At 57.5% G+C, this 20,892-nt stretch overlaps 2 protein-coding genes across 2 annotated transcripts; one reads left to right on the top strand and one right to left on the bottom strand.

The window, feature by feature from the left end:
* Positions 1-1,814: 1,814 nt before the first annotated feature.
* Positions 1,815-10,386, bottom strand: SLC52A2 (solute carrier family 52 member 2). Its single transcript, XM_087958926.1, is given in 7 exon segments — positions 1,815-2,929; positions 3,647-3,684; positions 3,687-3,769; positions 5,535-6,399; positions 7,352-7,493; positions 9,139-9,237; positions 10,271-10,386. Coding segments are annotated over 5 exon segments (1,332 nt in total). The 5' UTR covers positions 7,485-7,493; positions 9,139-9,237; positions 10,271-10,386; the 3' UTR covers positions 1,815-2,716.
* Positions 9,383-16,249, top strand: FBXL6 (F-box and leucine rich repeat protein 6). Its single transcript, XM_026690878.2, is given in 13 exon segments — positions 9,383-9,535; positions 10,337-10,730; positions 10,733-10,783; positions 10,786-10,813; positions 10,917-11,075; positions 11,153-11,216; positions 11,304-11,367; positions 11,370-11,434; positions 11,529-11,636; positions 12,607-12,720; positions 12,877-13,108; positions 14,266-14,503; positions 15,808-16,249. Coding segments are annotated over 13 exon segments (1,842 nt in total). The 3' UTR covers positions 15,980-16,249.
* Positions 16,250-20,892: the final 4,643 nt, after the last annotated feature.

Here is a 20,892-nt window from a genome sequence, read left to right as displayed (position 1 = left end):
GAAGAAAAAGGATAGACAAAGAAAGAGGGGAGAATGGAAGGAAGGGACAGAAAGAAAGAGAAAAAAAGAAGAAAGAAAGGGAGGGAGGAGAAAGTGAATGAGATATCTAGTCCAACCACGTGCTCCAGCAGGGTTAGAAGGGTGTGTGTGTGTGTGTGTGCACGTGTGGTGGCTGTCAAAACTCCAAAAATAGGTCAAGTAGCTCTGGGGAGGTCAGTCATAAATTAGAACACTTACTAAGCAACCAGCCATTAAACGAGGACCATTTATATTTGGTTTGCCAGGCACATGGCCACCTGGCCATGCCCACCCAGTCACATGACCATCAAGCCATGCCTATCCGGTCACATGACCACCAAGCCAGGCCCAGCCAGCAAGCCACGCCTAGCCAGTCACATGCCCATAAATTAAGCCACGCCCACAGAACCAGTTGTTAAGAAATTTGAATCCCACCCCTGGGTGGGGGGCACTGAGGATGAGTTTGTAGCACGAAGGGGGCGGTGGACTGAAAAAGTTTGGGAACCCCTGGTTCAGAGGAAGTCAAAACCTACATTTTACTACACAGTGTGGCTGTGTGCTGGTTGTGTGTTATTCTTCACCACTCTCATTACGTCTCCCTGTGTGCGCTCATTCTCCTAACGGGGAATGACCTCAACACTGACCCCACATCCACCCTCTTCCCAGGAAGGATGCAACGCCAAAGGGGGCCAAAAGCCAAGGCCAGATCCTGCAGTGGAATAGAAATAAACAGAGTTGGAAGGGAACTCAGAGGTCTTCTAGTCCAACCCCCTGCTCAGGCAGGAAACCTTGGCCTATCCCATTTCAGACCAGTGGCTGTCCAGTCTCTCCTTAAAAACCACCAGGGATGGAGCACCCACAACCTCTGGAGGGAACCCCTAATTGTTCTCATTGTCAGAAAATTCCTTTGGGTGCTTTGAAGGACAGACGGACTCCCCACTTCTCTGGGGCAGCATGAGAGAAGGCAGCTTGCAGGCTCTGGGCTCAGCCAAGCTTCTCCTCTGATATCTCTGGGTGTGTGTGTGTGTGTGTGTTCGGGGAGGAGGGGGAGTGGGCAGTGGACTTCCAGGAACTTCCCCACTCAGATAGTGTTGTGGTTCGCCGGCAGCCGGTGCAGCCGGCTGAGGTCTCGGAGAGTGAGGACTCAGATGAGGGGCCTGCGTGGGATGCAGGGATGGGGCCAGGACCATCAAGGAGTGGAGTGCTGCCTTCGGAGATGGTGGAGGCTGGCAGCAGTGAGGAAGAGGCCCCCGAGGAGCCTGTGCCCAGGGTGTGTGAGCGCAGGGCTGCTCAAAGGAAAGAGCAGCTGCAGCAGCACGAGCGACTCGGGAGTAAGGCTGCAAGGTGATGGCCCCTCCCTTAAGAGATAAAAGCCAGCTGAGAAACCAGAGTTCTTTGCAGGAAGCAAAGAAGTTTCTGCATTCAAGCCTTGTGGACGTTCGGATTATCTTGGTTGGTGTTTGGAGACTCTTTGCGTTTGAACTATTTTTTGGCACCTTTACCTGGTGTTCCTGGCAGCTTTGCACCACCTCGGCAAGGCTCGTTCTTATCAGAGACAGTTAGTTTGAAACAGCCTTTTAACCGGGAAGGAACGGAATTCGTAAAGAATTATTAAAAGGTTTTGCTGTTACCTCCCTTTCGTGTTTGTTTCCTTGGAACAAAGTTTGAGTCAGAACAGGTAGCCGAGGAGGGCCCGTTCCCTCCCCCCTCCCCCGAGGAAAAGGAGCCACTTTGTGGGTCCCAGCAGAGGAACTGGGGGGGGGGGACGGGGGACAATTGCTCTCTCCAAAATGATCTTTTGTTTTAATTATAAGGTTTAATTCTGTTCCCAAAATATACAAACCAGATAAAAAAAGGTACAAAAATATACATAAAAGGAAAAACAAATATTTAGGGAAACCACTTTTTTTAAAGGCAAAAGCTCCGAAGGAAGACCGGGGGGCAGCCCCCACCTCCCTCTGGATCCAGGAGTTCTGGGGGGAGATGGGGGGCAGAGGCCTGGCCTTGCAATGTGCATGGGGGGCGAAGGGGAGGGCTGTGTCGGCCTCTGTGGGGAGCCAGCCCCCCAGAACTTCTTTCCAGGCACTACACAGCCCTCAACTTAGGAACCGTCACTAAGCGAAGGTCCGACAAAGCTACTTGCAGGGGCGCTGTTGTAACCCAGATCCAGAACTCCGATGGGGAGGATGCTGGTGGTCAGGGAGCGCAGCTTGGGGGCCTGGCCAGGAGGGGGTCCCCCCCTTGCGAACATTCGCTTAGGGACCACCTGAAGTTACAAGGGCGATGGGAAAAGTGGGCATGGTCACATGATCCAAATCCAGGCGCTTAGCAACTCACAATTACCACGGCCACAGCATCCCTGGGGTCACGTGATCCCCTTTTGCGGCCTTCCGACAACCAAGTCGACAGGGAATCCAAGTTCGCTCGACCACTGTGTGGCTAACTTAACAATGGCAGTGATTCGCTTAACAGCAGCAGCAAGAAGGGTCATAAAACGGAAATCCTGGAGCAGCTCTGGATCACACACCCCTGCGGTGCCCCCTCCACAATGGAGGCGCCCTTCCCTTCCCTCCAGCTGCACGGAGGGCAGAGGGTCCACTTCCTCTCCCCCTCCCAGCGGCCGGAGCCAACAGTCCTGGGGAGCAGAGCTGGGGGGGGGCGCGGGGGGGGTCTCCTCGGGGTCTCCGTCCGGCCGCAGTCACGCCCTGCAGTTGTCCACGCAGTCCTGTCCTCTCTGGAAGAGGTGGTAGACGCTGGTGGGGGGGAACATGACCAGGGCCCCCAGCAGGGACCCCGCCTGGATGACGGCCCCACACCAGAGCAGGGCCGCGTGGCCGGCCTCGTGCAGCAGGCTGCTGATGGCCACCTTCAGGTAGGCGAAGAGGCCGGAGAAGCAGGTCCAGGCCAGCACCTGGTGGGTGGGAGAGAGGCCGGTCGTCAGCCACCGAGGACCCAAGCACCCGCCCGACACCGGACAGGCGGACAGAGCAGCGTCCAGCAGAGGCTCTGTCCTCAAGTCACCGAGTTTAAACACGCTTGGGATAAACCCAGCAGGAGCAGCATCCCGCAGGAGCGAATGTTATTATTTCACTATTGAATTTGTCGGCTGCCCGCAAGGAACAAGGAAGAATTAAAACAGAAATAATAATAAGCTAAACAGAAAAGGAAATCAGAGGAGGACAGACTCGATGGGTCCGGTCCCTGCCTCTCGCGTAAAGGGGGGGCAGTTGGGGGGCGTCTCTGGTGCCTGATGAAGTCCAGGAAACAGCCTCCCTCCCAGGGAGATGGGCACCAGTCCAAACGGCCCGGCCTCCCTTGCAGGGTTGTTGTTGCTGTTGGCATAACAGGGGAAGAAAGCGCATCCTGAGTGCCATGAACCCGGGAGCTTCAGGGGAGCCCTGCTGGGCTGCCTCCTGTCTTCACAACAACCCTGCAAGGGAGGCCAGCTGGCTCTGCGGTAGCCTCGGCAGCTTTAGGGTCCGAGGGGGTGGGGGGCCCCTGCTTTGGGGGCCACTTGGCCCAAGTGCCTCCCCCCTTGTTGGAAAAGGACGACTTGGAGGGCCTGGGGGGGGGGGCAGGAGGAAGACCGTGTGGCTGCTCCCCCCCATCCCTTCTGCACCCCACTCACCACCAGAGCGACCCCCAGGTGGCTGCCCTGCAGTGGGGGCAGGGGCTGAGGACCGCCAGCCCCATCAGGTAGGCCCCAAAGACGCATCCGGCAGCCGAGATGATGCTCAGGGCCAGCAAGGACCTGGAAGAGGGAGAGAAGGGTGGCTGGGGAGGGGTCTGCGCCTAGCCAAGGCAACCCCCCAATGCTGTGCGCTGACCCTCCCACAGAGACCAGGAAGCGATAGCCGGGGGGAGGGGTTTAACAAGGGAAGCCCCTCCTTCCCGCTGCCTTGTCCTCACCTGCTGGGCGAGTGTAGCCTCCCCCCCCCCAAGAGACCCCCAAGTGCTGGAGGCCTTGGCTGAAGCCCCCCAAACCCTCCCAGCCCCCCCACCTCCTTGGGTCCAGCACAATCCGGGGCAGCTCTGCACAAAACCCCCGACTAATGAAGCCCCTCCCTTTGGGTCTGTCCGGAGTCCAAGCCCTCTCATCCTCATCCAAATCCAGGGGTCCCCAAACTTGGCCGCTTTAAGGCTGGTGGACTTCAACTCCCAGAATTCTGCACCCAGCCGTGCTATGGTTCTATGGTTCCTATCTCTAGGATGCTGTGCTATGTTGGCTGGGGAATTCTGGGAGTTGAAGTCCACCAGTCTTAAAGCGGCCAAGAGTGGACAGCTCTCCCCTAATCCATAGGTGTGGTTTTGTGCGGCTGTGTGTTTGTTACACGAGTCGCCTCTGGACACAACATCCTCCCTGAGGTGTGCGAGGCAGCCCTGAAACCGGCCTGAGGGTGATTTATTTAGCACGTGGCAATATCACACACGGATTTGACACGTATGTTAAGCTTTCACCTCCATTAAAAACACCCGTAAAATCAGATGCAGGAGGCAGAGCTGACGTTGTGGCGAGACGACGGAATCCCTAGGGGCTCCTGGGGGGACCCGTCAAAATCCTGACAGCCGGTGGTCCATCTGGACCTAAATCGCCTCGGAGGGGACACTCTGTAGATCCCAGGGATACCGCAAGATCCCTGGCAGATCCAGAGGTAGCCTCTCACGCTGACTGAAGCACAGCATCGTTTGTGTAGGGAAAAAACAGATCTGGACCGGAAGAAAGAGAGGGGCAAACGGGCCTGGGTAGCCCCCCGCTAAGGCCAGTCAGAAGACCCCCGAGAAGCAGTCTGGATAAAGGGCAGGGGGGATAACTCCCTAAGATGGCTCCGACGCCAGGACCAGCTGGACCAGGAAAAGTCACCGAAGTTCCCCAGGTGGGCATCAACACCTGAGCTACCCCAGACTGAGAGACAACAGGACCCTGGGAGGTGAAGTCAATTCTCCCATCAACCCCGGGAGGGACTGGACCAGGGCAGGTAGGGGGACATCGCTACAGGTAGTCCTCAGTCTACAACCGTTGTTCAGTGTCTGTTCGAAGTTACAACGACACTGAAAAAAGGGGATTTATGACCCCTTTACACACTTTCCACCATTGTGGCATCCCCACATGATCAACATTGAGACCCTTGGCCATGGATTCACAATTATGAGGGTCCCAGGGTCTCTTCTTGTGACCTTCTGACAAGCAAAATCAACGGGGAAGCCCAGTTCACTTAACAACCATGTGACTACCTTTGTAACTGTGGTGGTTCACTTAATGACTGTGGCAAGAAAGGTCGTAAATTGGGGCCAAGCTCACTTGAGGGAAATTTGGGGACTCAACTGTGGGTGTAAGTCAGAAGCCTCCAAACTTGGCAACTTTAAGACTTGTGGACTTCAACTCCCAGAATGGGGACCCCTGGCGTAAGTCAAGGACTCCCTGTATCCCCCACCGGATCCACCTGTCCCTGCCCCCAATGCCCCACGGGCTGAGGCAGGAAGCCCCCTCCCCACCCCGGACCTCTCCAGGCACTTACCGACTCAGGAGGAACATGGCGACGAAGCAGGCCACGGGGTTGGCGATGTTGCCAAAGACCACCGAGAGATGGAAGGCGGTGTTGCCGTAGGGCAGGCAGGAGTAGCTCTGCACGGAGGGCAGCACCCCGTTGGTCAGGGCATTGGAGACCCCCAGGAGCCCCAGTAGGTAGATGTTCCTCCCAGTCCAGAAGGTCAGCAGAGGGGTAGAGTCCCTGCCGGGGGGCCCCTCGTTGGTACCGTCATGCAAGGCCGGGTCACTGTCATCACGCAACGGGTAGACCTCCTCCGGGCCTGTCCTCCCCTCCGGAGGGACCCTCTCTTTCGGGCCCTCCCGGCGGCCGTGCCAGAGGACCAGGGCCAGGAAAGCCAGCGCAGAGCCCACCAGCAGGGCCACCAGCAGCCCAAAGTAGGTGCCGGCGGAGAAGTTCTCCTGCAGGTAGCGTGGCTGCGAAGCGTTCCCCCAGGTGCCGTTGGGGCACTCCAGCTGCCCCACGCCCTGCCCCAGGGCCAGCACGCAGGGCAGGAGGGCGCTCAGTCCCTGCCCGATGAAGAAGGTGCGGACGAAGAGCGGGGGGAACTGGTACATGTAGGGCAGGAAGGAGACGTTGGAGGTGCAGCAGGCCAGCGCCAGCAGGAAGGCCAGCACCAGGAAGGCCACGCTGCGGGGCTGCCCGGCCACCACGGCCGTGTGGTCCCACAGGAGGGCCAGGAGGAGCGCTGTGGCCGTGGCCAAGGCCTGGATGGCGTGGATCAGCCACCGCTCCTTCAGCCTCTTGGGGGCGAAGTGGTGGATCAGGGCCACGCTCACTGGGCCGAGGTTCCCCAGGGCGATGAGGACGGAGAGGTAGGCGGGCAGGTTCCAGCCTGCAGAAAGAGAAGGGGCAACGGTGCCAACCCAGGTGCCCGGCAGTCTCTCGCCAAGGGGGCTCTGCCCATCTGGAAGCCGGGTGCACCAGTTCTGCTGGGAATCTTAAAGTGGCCACGGTTGGACACGCCTTGTATAGGACTCCTTCTTGAGCAGGGGTTGGACTAGAAGACCTCCAAGATCCCTTCCAGCTCTGTTTATTCTGTTCTACTCTACTCTTTCTATATCCCAAGGATCTTCAAACTTGGCAGCTTGAAGACTGGTGGACTTCAACTCCCAGAATTCCTGAGCAAACATGACTGGAGGAGGAGGAATTCTGGGAGTTGAAGTCCACAAGTCCCAAAGCTGTCAAACTTGAAGACTCCTGTTGTATCTTATATGCAGCTCTATCATTCCCCTCTATTGGAGTGGTTTCCTGTATCACGTTGCCCCTCCAGGTTTCATCTCTATGGTTCCTGTGATGCATTTCCTGTTCTTGTATTACTCTAACACAAGGATCTTCAACCTTGGCCAGTTTAAGACTTGTGGACTTCAACTCCCAGAATTCCTGAGCTAGTGTGACTAGAGGAGGAATTCTGGGAGTTGAAGTCCACAAGTCTTCAAGCTGCCAAGTTTGGAGACCCCTGCAGTATAGAATAATTATTCTATACTATTCTATATTATTCTATATTCTACATTCCCTTGTTCTTCGCTGTCCTATCCTAAATAGGCCAGCAGTTCTCCATTCTTTTTTTTTGTGGGGGGGCAGCTAACAGCACCTGGCCAGGTATTTCCCCTCCCAGTTCCCCCCAGCAAAGCCACTCCTCCCCCCCAGGAAGCCACGTGGCTACATCCCTTCCCTGGCAGACCCTCCCGCTTCTCTGGATGGCAGCCGGGCAGCTTTCCCTCTCCCCCTCCCCATTGCCCCCTGCCCAGCAAACAGGCTCCTCCCCCTGGGAGCCCCTCACTCACCTTCCGGCAGCCTCTTCACCACCACCGGCAGCTCCACCCAGAGGGAGTTCACGGAAACCCAGGAGCCCATCCCAAAGAGGGCCACCAGCACGTGGGGAAGGAGGGCCGGGCTGCGCTGGGAGGTGGAGGACATCTTGGTGGCCTGCGGAGAGACAGGGAGTCCCCAAAGGCCCCACTTCATCTCCAGCTGCCAAGCCTATTCAGGGCCTGCGAATGTCCCTCCTCCCAGCCCCACGGCCCCCCCTCCGTCTTCAACTGCGGGACAGGACCAGGCCTTGCTCTCCTCAGGCCAGGGTCTCCAACCAGGGTCATTTAAAGGCATGTGGACTCCCACTCCCAGAATTCCCCAGCCAGCCGGGCTGGCTGGGGAATTCTGGGAGTGGAAGTCCACAGTGGTGGTGAACAGTGGTGGGATTCTACCGGTTGGGGCGAACCGGGAGTAAAAAAACAGCTACTGGTTCAGCCAAACTGGTGGAGGGTTTTTTTGTCCTCCCGACGATCAGCTGTTCCAACGATCAGCTGTTCCAGGATCCCGCTCGCTGTCCTACTGCTTTGCCCAGGCGGCTTCTGGGGGCCAGGAGGCAAAAAGGGCTGCATGGGGGGGAGGGGAGTGCGTGGGGTGTGGGCTGTGCGGTGTCCCTCCCCCAGTGCTCTGTTTTTTGCCTGGGCCTCCCGAGGCCCCCTGGGAGCAAAAACAGCCCCCCAGGAGGCTTCCCTGGGGCTCAGAAGGCAAAACAATGGAGTGCATGCCGGGGTGTGTGTGTGTGTGCGCAAAAAAAGAGAGGCCACACCCACCCAGTCCCATGGCCACGCCCACCTAGCCAGACCCACAGAACTGGTAGTAACAAAAATATCTTCATCCCACCCCTGGCGGTGAAGCTTCCGTGGCCGGCTGGGGGATTCTGGGAGTGGAAGTCTTACAGCCGCCAAGCTTGAGCCCCCCATAAGTCTTCTGCAGCCCCATGTCACGGGCGGAGATGTGGGCGCTGCTGCTTGGACCCCCTCCCCACGAGGCTCCGCTTGGAGACCGAAATCAGGACTCTATCTTGGGGCACCAGGAAATATCGAGGGGCCAAAAAACAACAACACCCCCTCGGCTCTTTTGCCTGTGCACAGAGGAGCGGATGAAGGAGAATCTTTGCCGGTCGGGGGCTGAAAGGAGGGGCTCTCGGTGCTCTCTGAGCTTGGGGGTTTCTTGCTGCGCTGCCCCCACCCACCCACCTGGCAGGGCTGGCGGAGGGGGCTTGAGTCCGCCTGTTCCCCCACAGTCCCATGTCAGCTTTTCAGCTGCAAGCTTAGCCCAGTCCTTAGCCCCCCTTCGCCATCAGGCTCGGCCTTATTTTCGGGGAAACGCGGCACTGAGGACCACTCACCCATGAGCAGAGACGGTAGCTGGACTGAACGGAGGACTCTTCTGTTTAGTGCGGGGGGGGATCAGTTGGGCCACCCCTGAGGCAGCTGCCGCTTGCTGAACCTGCCCCCGCCCCTTTTATAATTGGGGGAGGCTGAAGGCAGCTGGGCCCCCGGGGTCTGCACACCCTGGGTGAAGTGGGGCCCCTCCCGCTCTCCTGAGAGAGAGTTCCAGAGGAGGAGGAGGAGGAGGAGGAGGAAGGCCTGGCGTGACCCAGAGTGCTTATGGGGTGAGAGGGGAGGAGGGCTTAGGAGGGGCCTCTTTGTTGGGGGAGACGGAGGGAAAGGGGCTGCCCCAATGGAGCCCTGGGGCCAGGCAGGAGCCTAAGTGGGAAGGGGAGGGGAGAGCCCCCCCCCCAGAAGGACCCTCCTCTTACCCAGCCTGGAGGCCAATCCTCCTCCTGGAGTCAGTCAGTAGCTTCCTGAACGGTTGGAATTCCGGGCGGGAATGTGGCATGGGGCATGCCCAGGCAGCTCTGCAGAAGAAAAGGGCCAGGGGTTGGTTTCTGCCAAGGCGCCCTGCAGCCCCCCACCATCCGAAGCCTCAGGCCCAGCTGGTCTTCGGCTTAGCCCCCATAGCAGCTCAGAGGGGCCTTTAGCTCTGGCTGGGGGCGGGGGGGAATGGCACAGAGGCAACCCTCCCACGGCTCATGCCGCCTGGGCGCCAACAGTGAAAACCACCACGTGTGCATCCCTCTGGTTGGGAAGTTTGGGAAAACCCTCTGCCCCGGAGAGCCCAGCAAGCGACAAGGCCGCCAAAAGATGCCCCCGACCGTCTCACTGCTCCGTCTGGGTGGTGGGAGCGTCGGCTCAGGGTCTCAGCTGGAAAACTGCTGACCCCGTGATTTTTTTTTTTTTTTTTTAAATTTTAAAGTTGACTCCCTTTTAGGCAACATCAGGGATCCCTTCCCGAAATTCTCTGAGCTGCTCAGGCCCAAGGCATTTCCATGCCCACCCGGCACGCTCTCCCGAGGGCAAACAAGGCTGGGCCCTGCTTAGCTTCGGAGCCTGCAGAAAGACACCCCCTCCCCCCTTCTTGAGCAGGGGTTGGACTAGAAGACCTCCAAGATCCCTTCCAGCTGTTTATTCTGTTCTCTTCTCCTCGACTCTTTCTATATCCCAAGGATCTTCAAACTTGGCAGCTTGAAGACGGGTGGACTTCAACTCCCAGAATTCCCCAGCCAGCACAGCACAGCGGCCACGTTTGGGGGTCTCTGCTCCCCGGGGATCGCCCAGCGCCGACCCCCGGCTCCCTCCGCTCTCCTCCGCCCAGGGAACCCGGCGCAGCCCGGCGCCTGCTCTCCGTCCGGGTCCGAGGAGGGTGGGGGGCTCTTCAAGGCCCGTTTCCGGACCGCCCGCTTTGGCCAGCCCCCTCCCAGCCCCCGCGGCCATTGGGGGGAAGCCCCGCCAGCCCCCGGGGCCTCCGCCGCCGGCAGCAGCTCCCAGCCCCCGCCTCTGCTTCCCTGCCTTCGGGGAGCGGGGGCTCCGGAATGGCCCCGGCCCGCTTACCTGCCCAGGCCCGGAAGGCAGAGCGGCGGCCGGAGACTCGGCGCGGGGCTGAGCATCGCCTTTTAGGCGGCGGGCGGGGGCTCCCCGGGCGGCCTCGTCACCTGCAGCGGCGGGGCGGCTGGGGCCGCGTGCGGGGAGGGGCGCCGGCCGGGTCCTGGCCCTCCCCGCCCCTTCCCGGCGGCCCCCGCGCCGCGCCCCTCCCCCGGGGCTTTTGGGAGGCGGAGCCACAGCGGCCATGCGGCGCAAGGCCTGCCCGGCGCCCCCGCCCGAAGAGGAGGAGGAGGCGGGGGGGTCGCGGGGGTCGCGGGAGGCGGGGGCTCGCCGCGCTTCGTGGTGCAGGAGACGGAGGAAGCGGCGCTGCTGCTGGTGCCCGAGGAGGGCCCGGCGGGGCCGCGGGGGCGCGCAGGAGGCGGGGCGGCGGGGCCGAGCCGGGGGCGCGGGGTCCCCGGGGGCGCCTGGGGTCCCGCCTCCCGGCCGAGCTGCTGGTGCGCGTCTTCGGGCTGGCGGCGGCCTCCGAGGGGGCGCGGTGCCCTTCCTGTGCCGGTGAGCGTGGGGAGGGGGGCGGAGGGGCTGCCCCACGGGACCCCCACCCCCCCCGCCTGACACCCCCCGCCCTCCCCGCCTCTCTCTCTCTCTCTCCCCGCAGGGCGGCCCGCGTGTGCCGGCTGTGGTGCCGAGCGGCGGCGGCGCCGGTGCTGTGGCAGCGGGTGGCGGTGGGGCACTGCTGGGCGGCCCCGGGGCAGAAGTGGGTCCCTGCGCAGCAGCAGAAGGCCCTGGGCACCCTGGAGTGGCTGGCGGCCCACAGGTGAGGATGAGGACGGGCCCCGCGTCCCCCTCCCCCGTTTCCCGGGACCCGACCCGAGGACCTTCTGTGCCCCGCAGGTTCTCCCTCCTGCGCGACTTCACGCTCAGCCACTGGAAGAGCCTCGTCCCGCCAGTGCTGCAGGTGAGTGTGGGGGGAGGGGCAGGTGGATGTCCTGCCCGGCCCCCTTCCTGCCCTCCACCTGCCAGCTGACCCCCCCTGTCTTTGCAGGCTCTGGCCGCTTCCAGCCCGCACCTGGCCACCCTGCGCCTGGCCCACTGCAGCGGGGTGACCACCGAGCCCCTTGCCAGCTGGCCACGTCCTGCCCACGACTGGTGAGCCTGAACCTGCAGGGATGCCAGGTGAGCCTTGGCCCGAGGGAGGGAGGGAGGGTCCCGGGGACTGCTAGCCCCAACCTGGAGGATGGAGGAGACAGGCTCTCATCTGCCCCTCCAGGTGGACCCCTGGGCGGTCACCGGCTTCCTGGAAAGGGCAGGTGCCCGGATGGAGCAGCTCTCGCTGACCTACAGCAGCCGCCTGAGCGCCATTTTTGCTCTCCTGGTGGTAAGCAGAGCGGGGGACCTGCGAAGGCCGGACCTGACACCCCCCCACGGAGCAGCCCCTCCCTCCAGGGGACCCAGCCTGGCAAGGAGGGTCTCTGCCAGGCTGGCCAGGAGGGCAGCTGCCAGCAGCTGCGGTTTGGATCTAACCAGGGATATTGGCGGCTGAGGTTCGAGTCCCGAAGGCCGCATCCCCTCCGAGACCCCTTGGCAGCCCAGCCTCTCGGGGCTCCCGCTGGAGTGGCTGGCCTTGCTCTGAGCGGCATCGGCTCCCGGCCTGGTTTGGCTTCCAGTTTGGGGGCTTTGCACTTAGTCCTCCTCTTACAACCGTGTGTTTAGCGGCTGTTTGAACGGCATTGAGAAAAGGGACTTACGACCGTTTGTCACAACTGTTGCAGCACCCCTGTGGTCAAAATTGAAACCCTTGTCCGGTGACTCGTATTTATGGCCCGGGTCATAAATGTCCCGGGTCACGTGATCATTTTTTTCTTTTGCAACCTTCTGATAAACGGAGTGATTAGGGAAGCCAGATTCACTTAAGGACCGATTCACTTAACAACAGTGGCCAGAAGGTTTGTCAAGTGGGGCAAAATTCACTTGACGGCTGTCTCGGCCCCAGAAAATGTGGGGTCAGTTATGGTCAGAAGTTGAGGAACCGCAGGCTGAAGGAGGGTGGGGAAGCTAAGAGACGTTCCTGGGTGGGAGGAGGAGGCGCCGGAAGTCAAGGTGTTCAGGGCGTACCTGTCCGTTCCAAGGGGAGCCAGGCGCTCCGTGCAGATTCATCCAAGGGAGAAGCCACGGGAGTTGTAGTTGCTTGCGCCTGGCAGCGCACCAAGAGGCCAGGCCAGGGGCGGCAGGCGACTGCTGACTCGTGTTGGGCACATCCCTCCAGGGGGGCCCTCCTGCGCTGGGCTGGACCCTCTGGAGCTGACCCAGCCTGTTCTCCGGTTGCCCCCCTCATCCTTCCCCCCCAGGGTGGCTGCTGCCCGGACCTGCGGCTGCTGGAGGTGAATGCGGAGATCAAGCAATGCACCCAGCACTTCCAGCTGCCCATTGAACAGCTGCAGGCCGCCTGTCCACAGCTGCAGGTGTGTGGGGGTCCCTCCTGCCCCCTCCCCGAGTCAGAACCTGACTTCCTGGCTGCTGGGTGGGGTGGGGGAGGAACTGGCTCTTCCAGAGGAGCCCTGGGGGGCGGTTTCCTGCAGCCCGTCAGCAGCTGCTCTGCGCACTCCTCCTGCCCACAGGTGCTGCGGCTGCTCAACGTCACCTACTACCCGAAGCAACTCCCGGCCTCGTCCCCACCATCCCCGGGCTTCCCACAGCTGGAGGAGCTGTGCCTGGCCACCACGGCCTTCTCCTTCGTGGACAACCACATGCTGTGGCGCATTCTCAGCGCCTCCAGCCGCCTCCGTGTCCTGGACCTGCGTGGCTGCGTCCGTGTGACGCCCAAAGGGCTGGAGCGGCTGACCTGCCCAGGTGGGTGCAGAAGAGGGGGCCCCCTTGTTTCCAGGCAACCAGTTAGGTTCTCCTCTCCCCTCCTTAGCCTCCAGCCCCACACTGGGGGGATCTGGGTGTGGGAAAACAGCCCCCCACCCCGTAGGCTCCTTTTTCCTGCAAAGGCAGCAGAAGGCGAGACCAGAAACAACAGACGGAAACTTGGTTTGCCCCGGCCTCCAGGTCCTGGCAGGGCTGAGCGAAGGTCACCCAGCTGGCATCGGGCCTGGCAGGACTGGAGTGCCCGGGTTCCAGCCTGATGCTCCACCTCCGCCCCAAATGGGTGGCGGGAATGGCATCCCTGAAGCCCACCCACCAAAGGGACAGGGTCTCGCCTCCCCTCTTCTTCCCTGGACGGCTGCGGGGGCCTTTAAGAACCGAGATGTCAGCCCAAAACTTTGCTAACAGGAGCTTTTACATGTGGCTCTTTGGAGGGTGGGTGGTTTATGGGGGCCACCCTGAGATCAAGGAGACGTTCACCCCCCTGCGACTCTCAGCGGAGGAAGTGATATGATGTGAAGGAAGCGGAGGGGCCTGGAGGCTAAAACATACAAGAATGGTTGCAGTGTTGGGGTAGGGATAGTCTAAGGAAGGCGGGGGGTGGGGGGACATGATGGCCGCCTTCCAGCCTTTGAGGGGCCGCCCCAAAGGAGAGGGGTGGTCTCAACCTCTTCTCCAAAGCCCCCGAAGGCAGGACAAGAAAGAAAGGATGGAAACTAGTCAAAGAGAGGAGCAACCTGGAATTAAGGAGGAATTTTTGACAGCGAGGACAATTAACCAGTGGAACCAGCTGCCACCAGAGGCTGTGGCTGCTGGAGGTTTCTAAGAAGAGCCTGGGCAGAGACTTGACTCAAATTGTACAGGGTCTCCTGCTTGAGCAGGGGGCTGGACTAGAAGACCTCCAGGGTCCCTTCCAGCTCTCATGGGTTGAAAAGTGCCCTTGCCTCTTCCGGGCAGGAGGCCGACGGTCCCCTCGGGAGCAGTTGGGCATTCCCAGGTTCTTGGGGAGACTGGCTGGAGCAGCCGGTGATGGTGGCCGGGTGGGGCAGGCCGGTTGGGGACCCCTCCCCTGCCTCCCGAGGGGAGGGGCTCTGGCAGGGGGTCTTTCTCCCCGCTGACCTCGGAAGCATTTCCTGCAGACCTGGAGCAGCTCTACCTGGGCCTGCATTACAGCGACCGCAGCCTCTCCCGGCCTCTGGAAGGCAGCCCCCTCCTCACCTGGAAGTGGCGGCACAGCCTGCGGGAGCTGGACCTGACCAGCCAGGGCTTCAGCGAGGAAGACCTGGAGGAGGCCATGGCCGCCTTCACTCGGGGAGGGGCTCCGCTGCTGCGCTCCCTCAGCCTCACGGGGACCAAGATCGCCCTCCGGACCGTCAGGTGAGCCGGGCAGGGCCCCCCTCCCCCTCCCTCTCCTTGTTGCTTCCACCTGCAGGGCCAAGAAACCGGGGGGCAGGGAGGGGCATCGGGATTTTGTTTGCCCTTGGGGGGCCGGTGGGGGGCCCATGGCCTGGGCGTGGCCGGGCCCAGGGTGGCAGGGCCGGCCCCTCACTGTCTGTAGGACAGCCAACTCCACAGCCTATGGCAGGCTGGGCATAGGCTTGGCACCCCTGCACTGGGGCACCTGGAGGTCCTCGATCCCAGAAGGTGTTTCGTCCCAGGAAAAGGGGGTTCTTCCCCCTGGCAATTGCCCTTAGACGAATACACCCCTTTGTAGCGCTTTGACAGCCCCCTCTAAGTGGTTTGCAGGGTCAGCCTGTTGCCCTCCACCATTTTGGGTCCTCATTTGACCCACCTCGGAAGGATGGACGGCTGAGTCAACCTGGAGCCTGGCGGGACTTGAACGGCCAACCCCTCCAGGAATTGGCATAGCCAAGAACGCCCAGCTTTGCCAGCCTCCCAGCCTGCCACCTGCCTTTGGGGGCTGGGCTAGGGGAAGGCCGGCAGGTTGGGGGAGGGGGGAGGCCCCCTGGCAGCCCTGGAGAGGCTCTTAAGCAGCGTCTAGACAGCCACCTCTCTGCAGTGGGATAGGTTCCCCTGCTCCAGCAGGGGGCTGGACTAGATGACCTCCAAGGCCCCTTCCTGCTCATTCTACTCCACTCCAATGGAGGGGGGGTCCTCTGCGATGCCTGGGGAACAGGGACAGGCGGCGGTGGCCACTTCGGCTCCCAGAATTCCCGAGCTGGCTATGCTGTTAAGGTGGCCCGAGTCCCCCCCACCTCCCCTCCCCTCCCCCCCCCAGCTACAGAGGCCTTTGGCAAGGGGCCAAAGAAGGCAGCCAGTCCTTCACTTAACAACCGTTTGTTTAGTGACCGTTCAAAGTTACAATAGCACTGGGGGGGGAGCCTTTTCCCCACTTAACCACCATTGCAACCTCCCTGTGGTCACCTGATCGAAATTCAGATGCTTAGCGACTGACTCACATTTATGACGGTTGCAGTGTTCCTCTCCTCCCCCCGATCTTCTGGATGAGCAAAGTCAATTGGGGAAGCCAGGTTCGCTTAACGACTGTTACTAACTTAAGACCTGCAGTGATTCTACAAACCGCTTTGGCAAGAAAGGGGCAGAAATGGGGCAGAACTCGCTTAACGACCGTCTCTTGGCAGCAGACATTGCGGTCCTACGTCGATGCCTGTCGTGGCCCTAACCGAAGTCCCTTCTCTTTCCTCCCCCCCTCCGGCAAGGACCCTGATCGCCAGCTGCCCCTCCCTCAGCTACCTCAACCTCTCCTCCTGCCGCCAGCTGCCCCGGGGCACCAAGAAGGCCTATCGCGGCCCGGGTGAAATCCGCCAGTGTTTGCGGCAGCTCTTGACCGCCTTGGAAGACCCGGAGACCCCAGAGGGCGGGGCAACTTAAGGCCTGCGACCCCTGAACTCTGGGGCAGCACAAGCCCTCCTTCCCAGAGCTGCCGAGTTGGGCCCCCTCCCCGTTTTGCAGGATGGATGGCTGGCCCTCCACTCCTAATTCGAAGGGGCAGCCCTCCCTCCGTCCCTCCCCCCCTCAGCCTCAGGAAGTCCAGCATGGAAGCACCTTCACGGTTGACTCTGGCTTTTGTACGTATTTCTCTTTTCTAAGGTTTGTAGACTCAGGTCCTGTCCGAATAAAAGGATGCTTGTCTTTTTGTCATTGGTGTAGCGTTTCTTCTTTTGAGTGCAGAAGTCCCAACTTCTCCCTCCCCTTCTCTCTCCCTCCAATCCCGGAGTTTTGTTCATTATTCCTGCCCTCCCCCCACCTGCTGCTTCACTGGGGGGCAGAGAGAGAGAGAGACACTGACCGGGACCCAAAGGTGTTTCTCACCCCAGAAGCTTTTTCAGTTCTGACTGAATGGTGGGGAATGGAAGGATTTACATGCTGTGCAGTCCTCTGGTCTTTGGCGCTCTCTCTGAGAATACTCCTTCCAATTCCCCCCCCCAGCCATATGCACCATTTAGTCAGAACTGGAGAAGCTTCTGGGATGAGAAGGGAAATGTCTTCAAGGAAAAAACAAGCAAAGGCCAATTATCTTTTCAAAAACCACCTTTGGGACAAACTCCACCTAGGTGGTCGGAGAACATCCGTGGGCTTCCAGAGTCCTGGTGGCTGCATAAAGTCTTCCTAGTGTTACTCCCTGGACCCTCCAGTGGACCTTGCTGGACTACTGACCCAGTTCAGCCCATGGGAGGGAACGCTGCCCTGGCCCTGGAGCTCCCGAATGTGGCTGGGGAATTCTGGGAGTTGAAGTCCACCAGTCTTAAAATTGCCTAGTTTGGAAAACCTTGCCTTAAAACGGGCTGTCTGCTGTCAATCAATTGCCCGACAGGCAGAGTAATTTTCAAACTTGCTCAGAATGGAGAAACTCGGGGTGGGGAGTATATTTTTTTAGTTTGTATATTGGTTTTTTTTTTAACCCTCCATCCCCCTCCAGAGTCACCCAAAGCCAGCGGGTAGTCATAAAAATGTTCTTAAATAAACAAACTACAAATCGAAAAAACAGCAAAGATTTTGTGGTGGTACACATGAAGATGAATTGCGTTCAGGATTAAAAAAAAACTACCATATGAGATTTTAACACACACACCACACACACACACACACACCCCTTTTAAAATGTTCACATTTAAAGTCCCTTTGTGAGAAAACATTCACAGAAAGCTGACTTGCAGTTAAGTCCAGTTTCTATTCCCTGGCTTATCTCAAGAGATAAGGGGGCCAATTTATTCTCCAAAGCACCCGAGGGCAGGACAAGGAACAAGGGATGGAAACTCATCCAGGAGAGAAGCAACCTGGAACGAAGGAGGAACTTCCGAACAGGGAGGAGGACAATGAACCAGTGGAACTGCCTGCCACCAGAAGTCGTGGGTACTTGTCTGAAGTATATAGGCTTGAGTAGGGGGTGGACTAGAAGACCCCCAAGGCCCCTTCCAGCTCTACTTTGATAGTGGGGTTAGTATGCTGACCTGGGGACTAGGGATTCGAAGGTCTCCAGGTGGCTTTATCAAGATTTACAATGTGTTTGCTTCTCTCTCTCTTCCCCCCACCTCCAGGGAGGGGGCTTGGCTGGCCAGCTGCCCCCCCCCGCACTAAGCCAGGTCTGCTTCTCCTGGCCTGCTCCCCCTCCCCTCCGGAGAGGACGGGGCTGGTGTCTGGACATTTCTATTCTCTCATGGACGAATGTCACCATGAACCAAAATGGAATAGAGCTGGAAGGGACCTTGTAGGTCATCTAGTCCAGCCCCCCGCCCAAGCAGGAGACCCTATACCCTTTCAGACAAGTGGCTGCCCAGTCTCTTCTTTAAAACCTCCAGTGTTGGAGCTCCCACAACTTCTGGTGGGAAGCAGTTCCACTGGTTAATTGTTCTGTTCTGCTTCTGTCCTTGGTTAGTTTCCATCCGTTGCTTCTCGTCTTGCCCTCAGGTGCTTTGGAGAATAGCTTGAGCCCCCTCCTCTTTGTAGCAACCCCTGAGATATTGGAAGATCGTATGTCACCCCCAGTCCTTCTTTTCATCAAAGTAGACCTATCTAGTTCCAGCAACTGTTCTTCATATGTTTTAGCCTCCAGTCCCCTAATTCTCTTTGTTGCACTTTTTCTAGAGTCTCAACATCTTTTTTACATCATGGCGACCAAAACTGGATGCAAATATGCCAAAGGTGGCCTCACCAAGGCCTTCTAAAATAGGATCAACACTTCACATGATCTTGATTCCATCCCTCTGTAAATGCAACCTAGAACTGTGTTGGCTTTTTTGGCAGCTGCAGCACACGGCTGGCTCATATCTAAGGGATTGTCTGCTAGGACCTCAAGGTCCCTCTCGCAGTTACTCCTGTTGAGCCAGGTGCCACCTAAGCTATACCTGTGTGTTTAGTTTTCCTTGGCTAAATGTATTGCTTGATTATATTTGAAAAGGGTTCTTGGAACTATTTTAGGGTGTGTTTATGAAGACAGAGGTAAGGAAGGTAACTTGCAAAAGGAAAAGTTCCCCATTGATTTTTCTACAGAGGAATGATTGAGTCTGTCATCTGCACCTCCATAACTGTCTGGTTTGGTTCTGCAACCCAACAGGACAGACACGGACTCCAGAGGAGAATTAGGACTGCAGAAAAAACAATGGCTACCTACCTGCCTTCCACGGAGGACCTGTATCCTGCACGAGTCACAAAGAGGGGTGTGAAAATATCTACAGACCCCTCACATCCTGGACATAAACTATTTCAACTCCTACCCTCAAAAAAACTCTATAGAGCCCTGCACACCAGAACAACTAGACACCAGAACAGTTTTTCCCCGAAAGCCATCACTCTGCTAAACAAATAATTCACTCAATGCTGTTCAACTATTTACAAAGTGTACACTACTATTAGTGTACTTGACTGTTTCCTAGTATGATTTGATTGTTGATTGTACCCTATGACTATCATTAAGTGTTGTATCTCATGATTCTTGACTCTTGATGAATGTACCTTTTCTTTTATGTACACTGAGAGCATTTCCACCAAGACAAATTCCTTATGTGTCCAATCACACTTGGCCAATAAAGAATTTATTCTATTCCATTCCATATTTCTATTCTATTCTATTCTATTCTATTCTATTCTATTCTATTCTATTCTATTCTATTCTATTCTATTCTATTCTATTCTATTCTATTCTATTCTATTCTATTCTATTCTATTCTATTCTGCTGTCCAATGGATCGCCCTCCTCCTTCGGAAGCTCTGGAAACCCAGTTGCCATTTGCAGAGATCAACTCACCTCAGTTTGGTGAAAGCTGTTTGGTTCCCCCTAAGCAGGTTGTGGTTTGAGGACCAAGGGTCTCCTCCATCCTGCCAGCCTCCGAGGAACCCTTGGGGGTCGTTGAGGTGCAGCTGCTGCTGCGGGGGTGGCTTTGGCTTACCACAACATGTGAGCTCAATTAGCCAATTAGCTTTGGCCATCGGTGTGTCAACTCATAAAATATTTCTCCGGTCTTTTTAGAGGTGCCAACAGAAAGGGTGGGGGAGCAGTGCGGCAGCTTGGAAATCAAAAGTGCATTCCATAAATGTTTTCAAATATAGTTTCTAGGTGACCGAAGTTTGTGCCGTGCAAAATTCTAACTGGAGAGTCTGGTTGATACTCTTGGCTATGGACGTGTCCCATTGGAGAATATGAATTACGATACACCCGGGGGTGGGGAGACCAGGGTCAAGGGTTAGAATGAACGATGTGCCTCAGTCGGCTACACCCAGGCAGAGCCGGCATGTCGTCTTCTAATAAATCTTCTTTGAGCTTTGAAAATCAGGCTAGAGACTCAGGATTTAAATGCTGGTCACTACTGGAGCCCTGACACGGTGTATAAGCAAACCATGGTTAAGCGCCTGTGGGCATAGGTTTTAAGTGTGCCTAAGCCACGGTGGCTGGACTCCTGCTGCATGCAGAGCAAGAAACCATTGATAAAGGGGAATATTTCTAGCTCGGGGTTAAAATGAAGGGTACCGGGTGTCCTCTGAGCTTGGCTGTTTTCTTGCAGACGTTTCATGACCCAGCTAGGTAACATCACCAGTGCTAGAAGGGAGTATGTAGCCTTGTGCACTGATAATGTTATCTAGTTTGATGATGTTATAAAAATAATTCAGTAAAGGAAATACACAGACAAACCACAAGCTTATTTTGAGATCAGAGGTTTATTTCATGAGCAATTTGGAACATGAAAAGCCATCCTAACATAACATTTCTGGTAAGATAGTATTTAATAACAACCCATTGCAATGAGGTCCAGAGACAGTAGCTAACTCTCACAGTAGCTCACATCCAGGCCACTCGTCGTTTGAGATCCTACCATCAGGAAGACGAGATAGAGTGCTGAAAGCCAGGACAAGTAGATTTAAACATAGCTTCTACCCAAGTACTGTGATCAGGTTAAATGCAGAGTTATGAATCTGGTGGTCTTAACATATATATATCCCGGTTGTATAGTTTTTAACTGCTAATTGTTTCAATTTGTTTTACATTGTTATTTGTATATGTCTTTTGGTGTTGTTTAGTTGTATGTTGTGAAAGAGCACCTTATTTCGTTGTTCTCAGGTTCTGAGTACAATGACAATAAATTTATCTTATCTTATCTTAACTCCAGCAAGGAATAGCTACCATCGGTGGCCCTCATTTGAGATCCACCCCCTTCTTCTTCTGAAGAAGAAGCCCACCCAGTGGTATGCAATCTTACTGGATGTGCTTCCTTGTTCCCTCATACTGTCCACCACTTAATATCCACTTGTAGGTGTGTCCCGACTCTTTGCCGACTTGCTTACCGTCTGCT

The sequence above is a fragment of the Notechis scutatus genome, chromosome 3, assembly GCF_049901735.1.
Source record: "Notechis scutatus isolate UNSWTSFEM ecotype Mainland chromosome 3, rNotScu1.2, whole genome shotgun sequence".
NCBI lineage: Eukaryota > Metazoa > Chordata > Lepidosauria > Squamata > Elapidae > Notechis > Notechis scutatus.
Note: the sequence above shows the minus strand (reverse complement) of the source record. Positions and strands in the feature narration are given on the sequence as shown.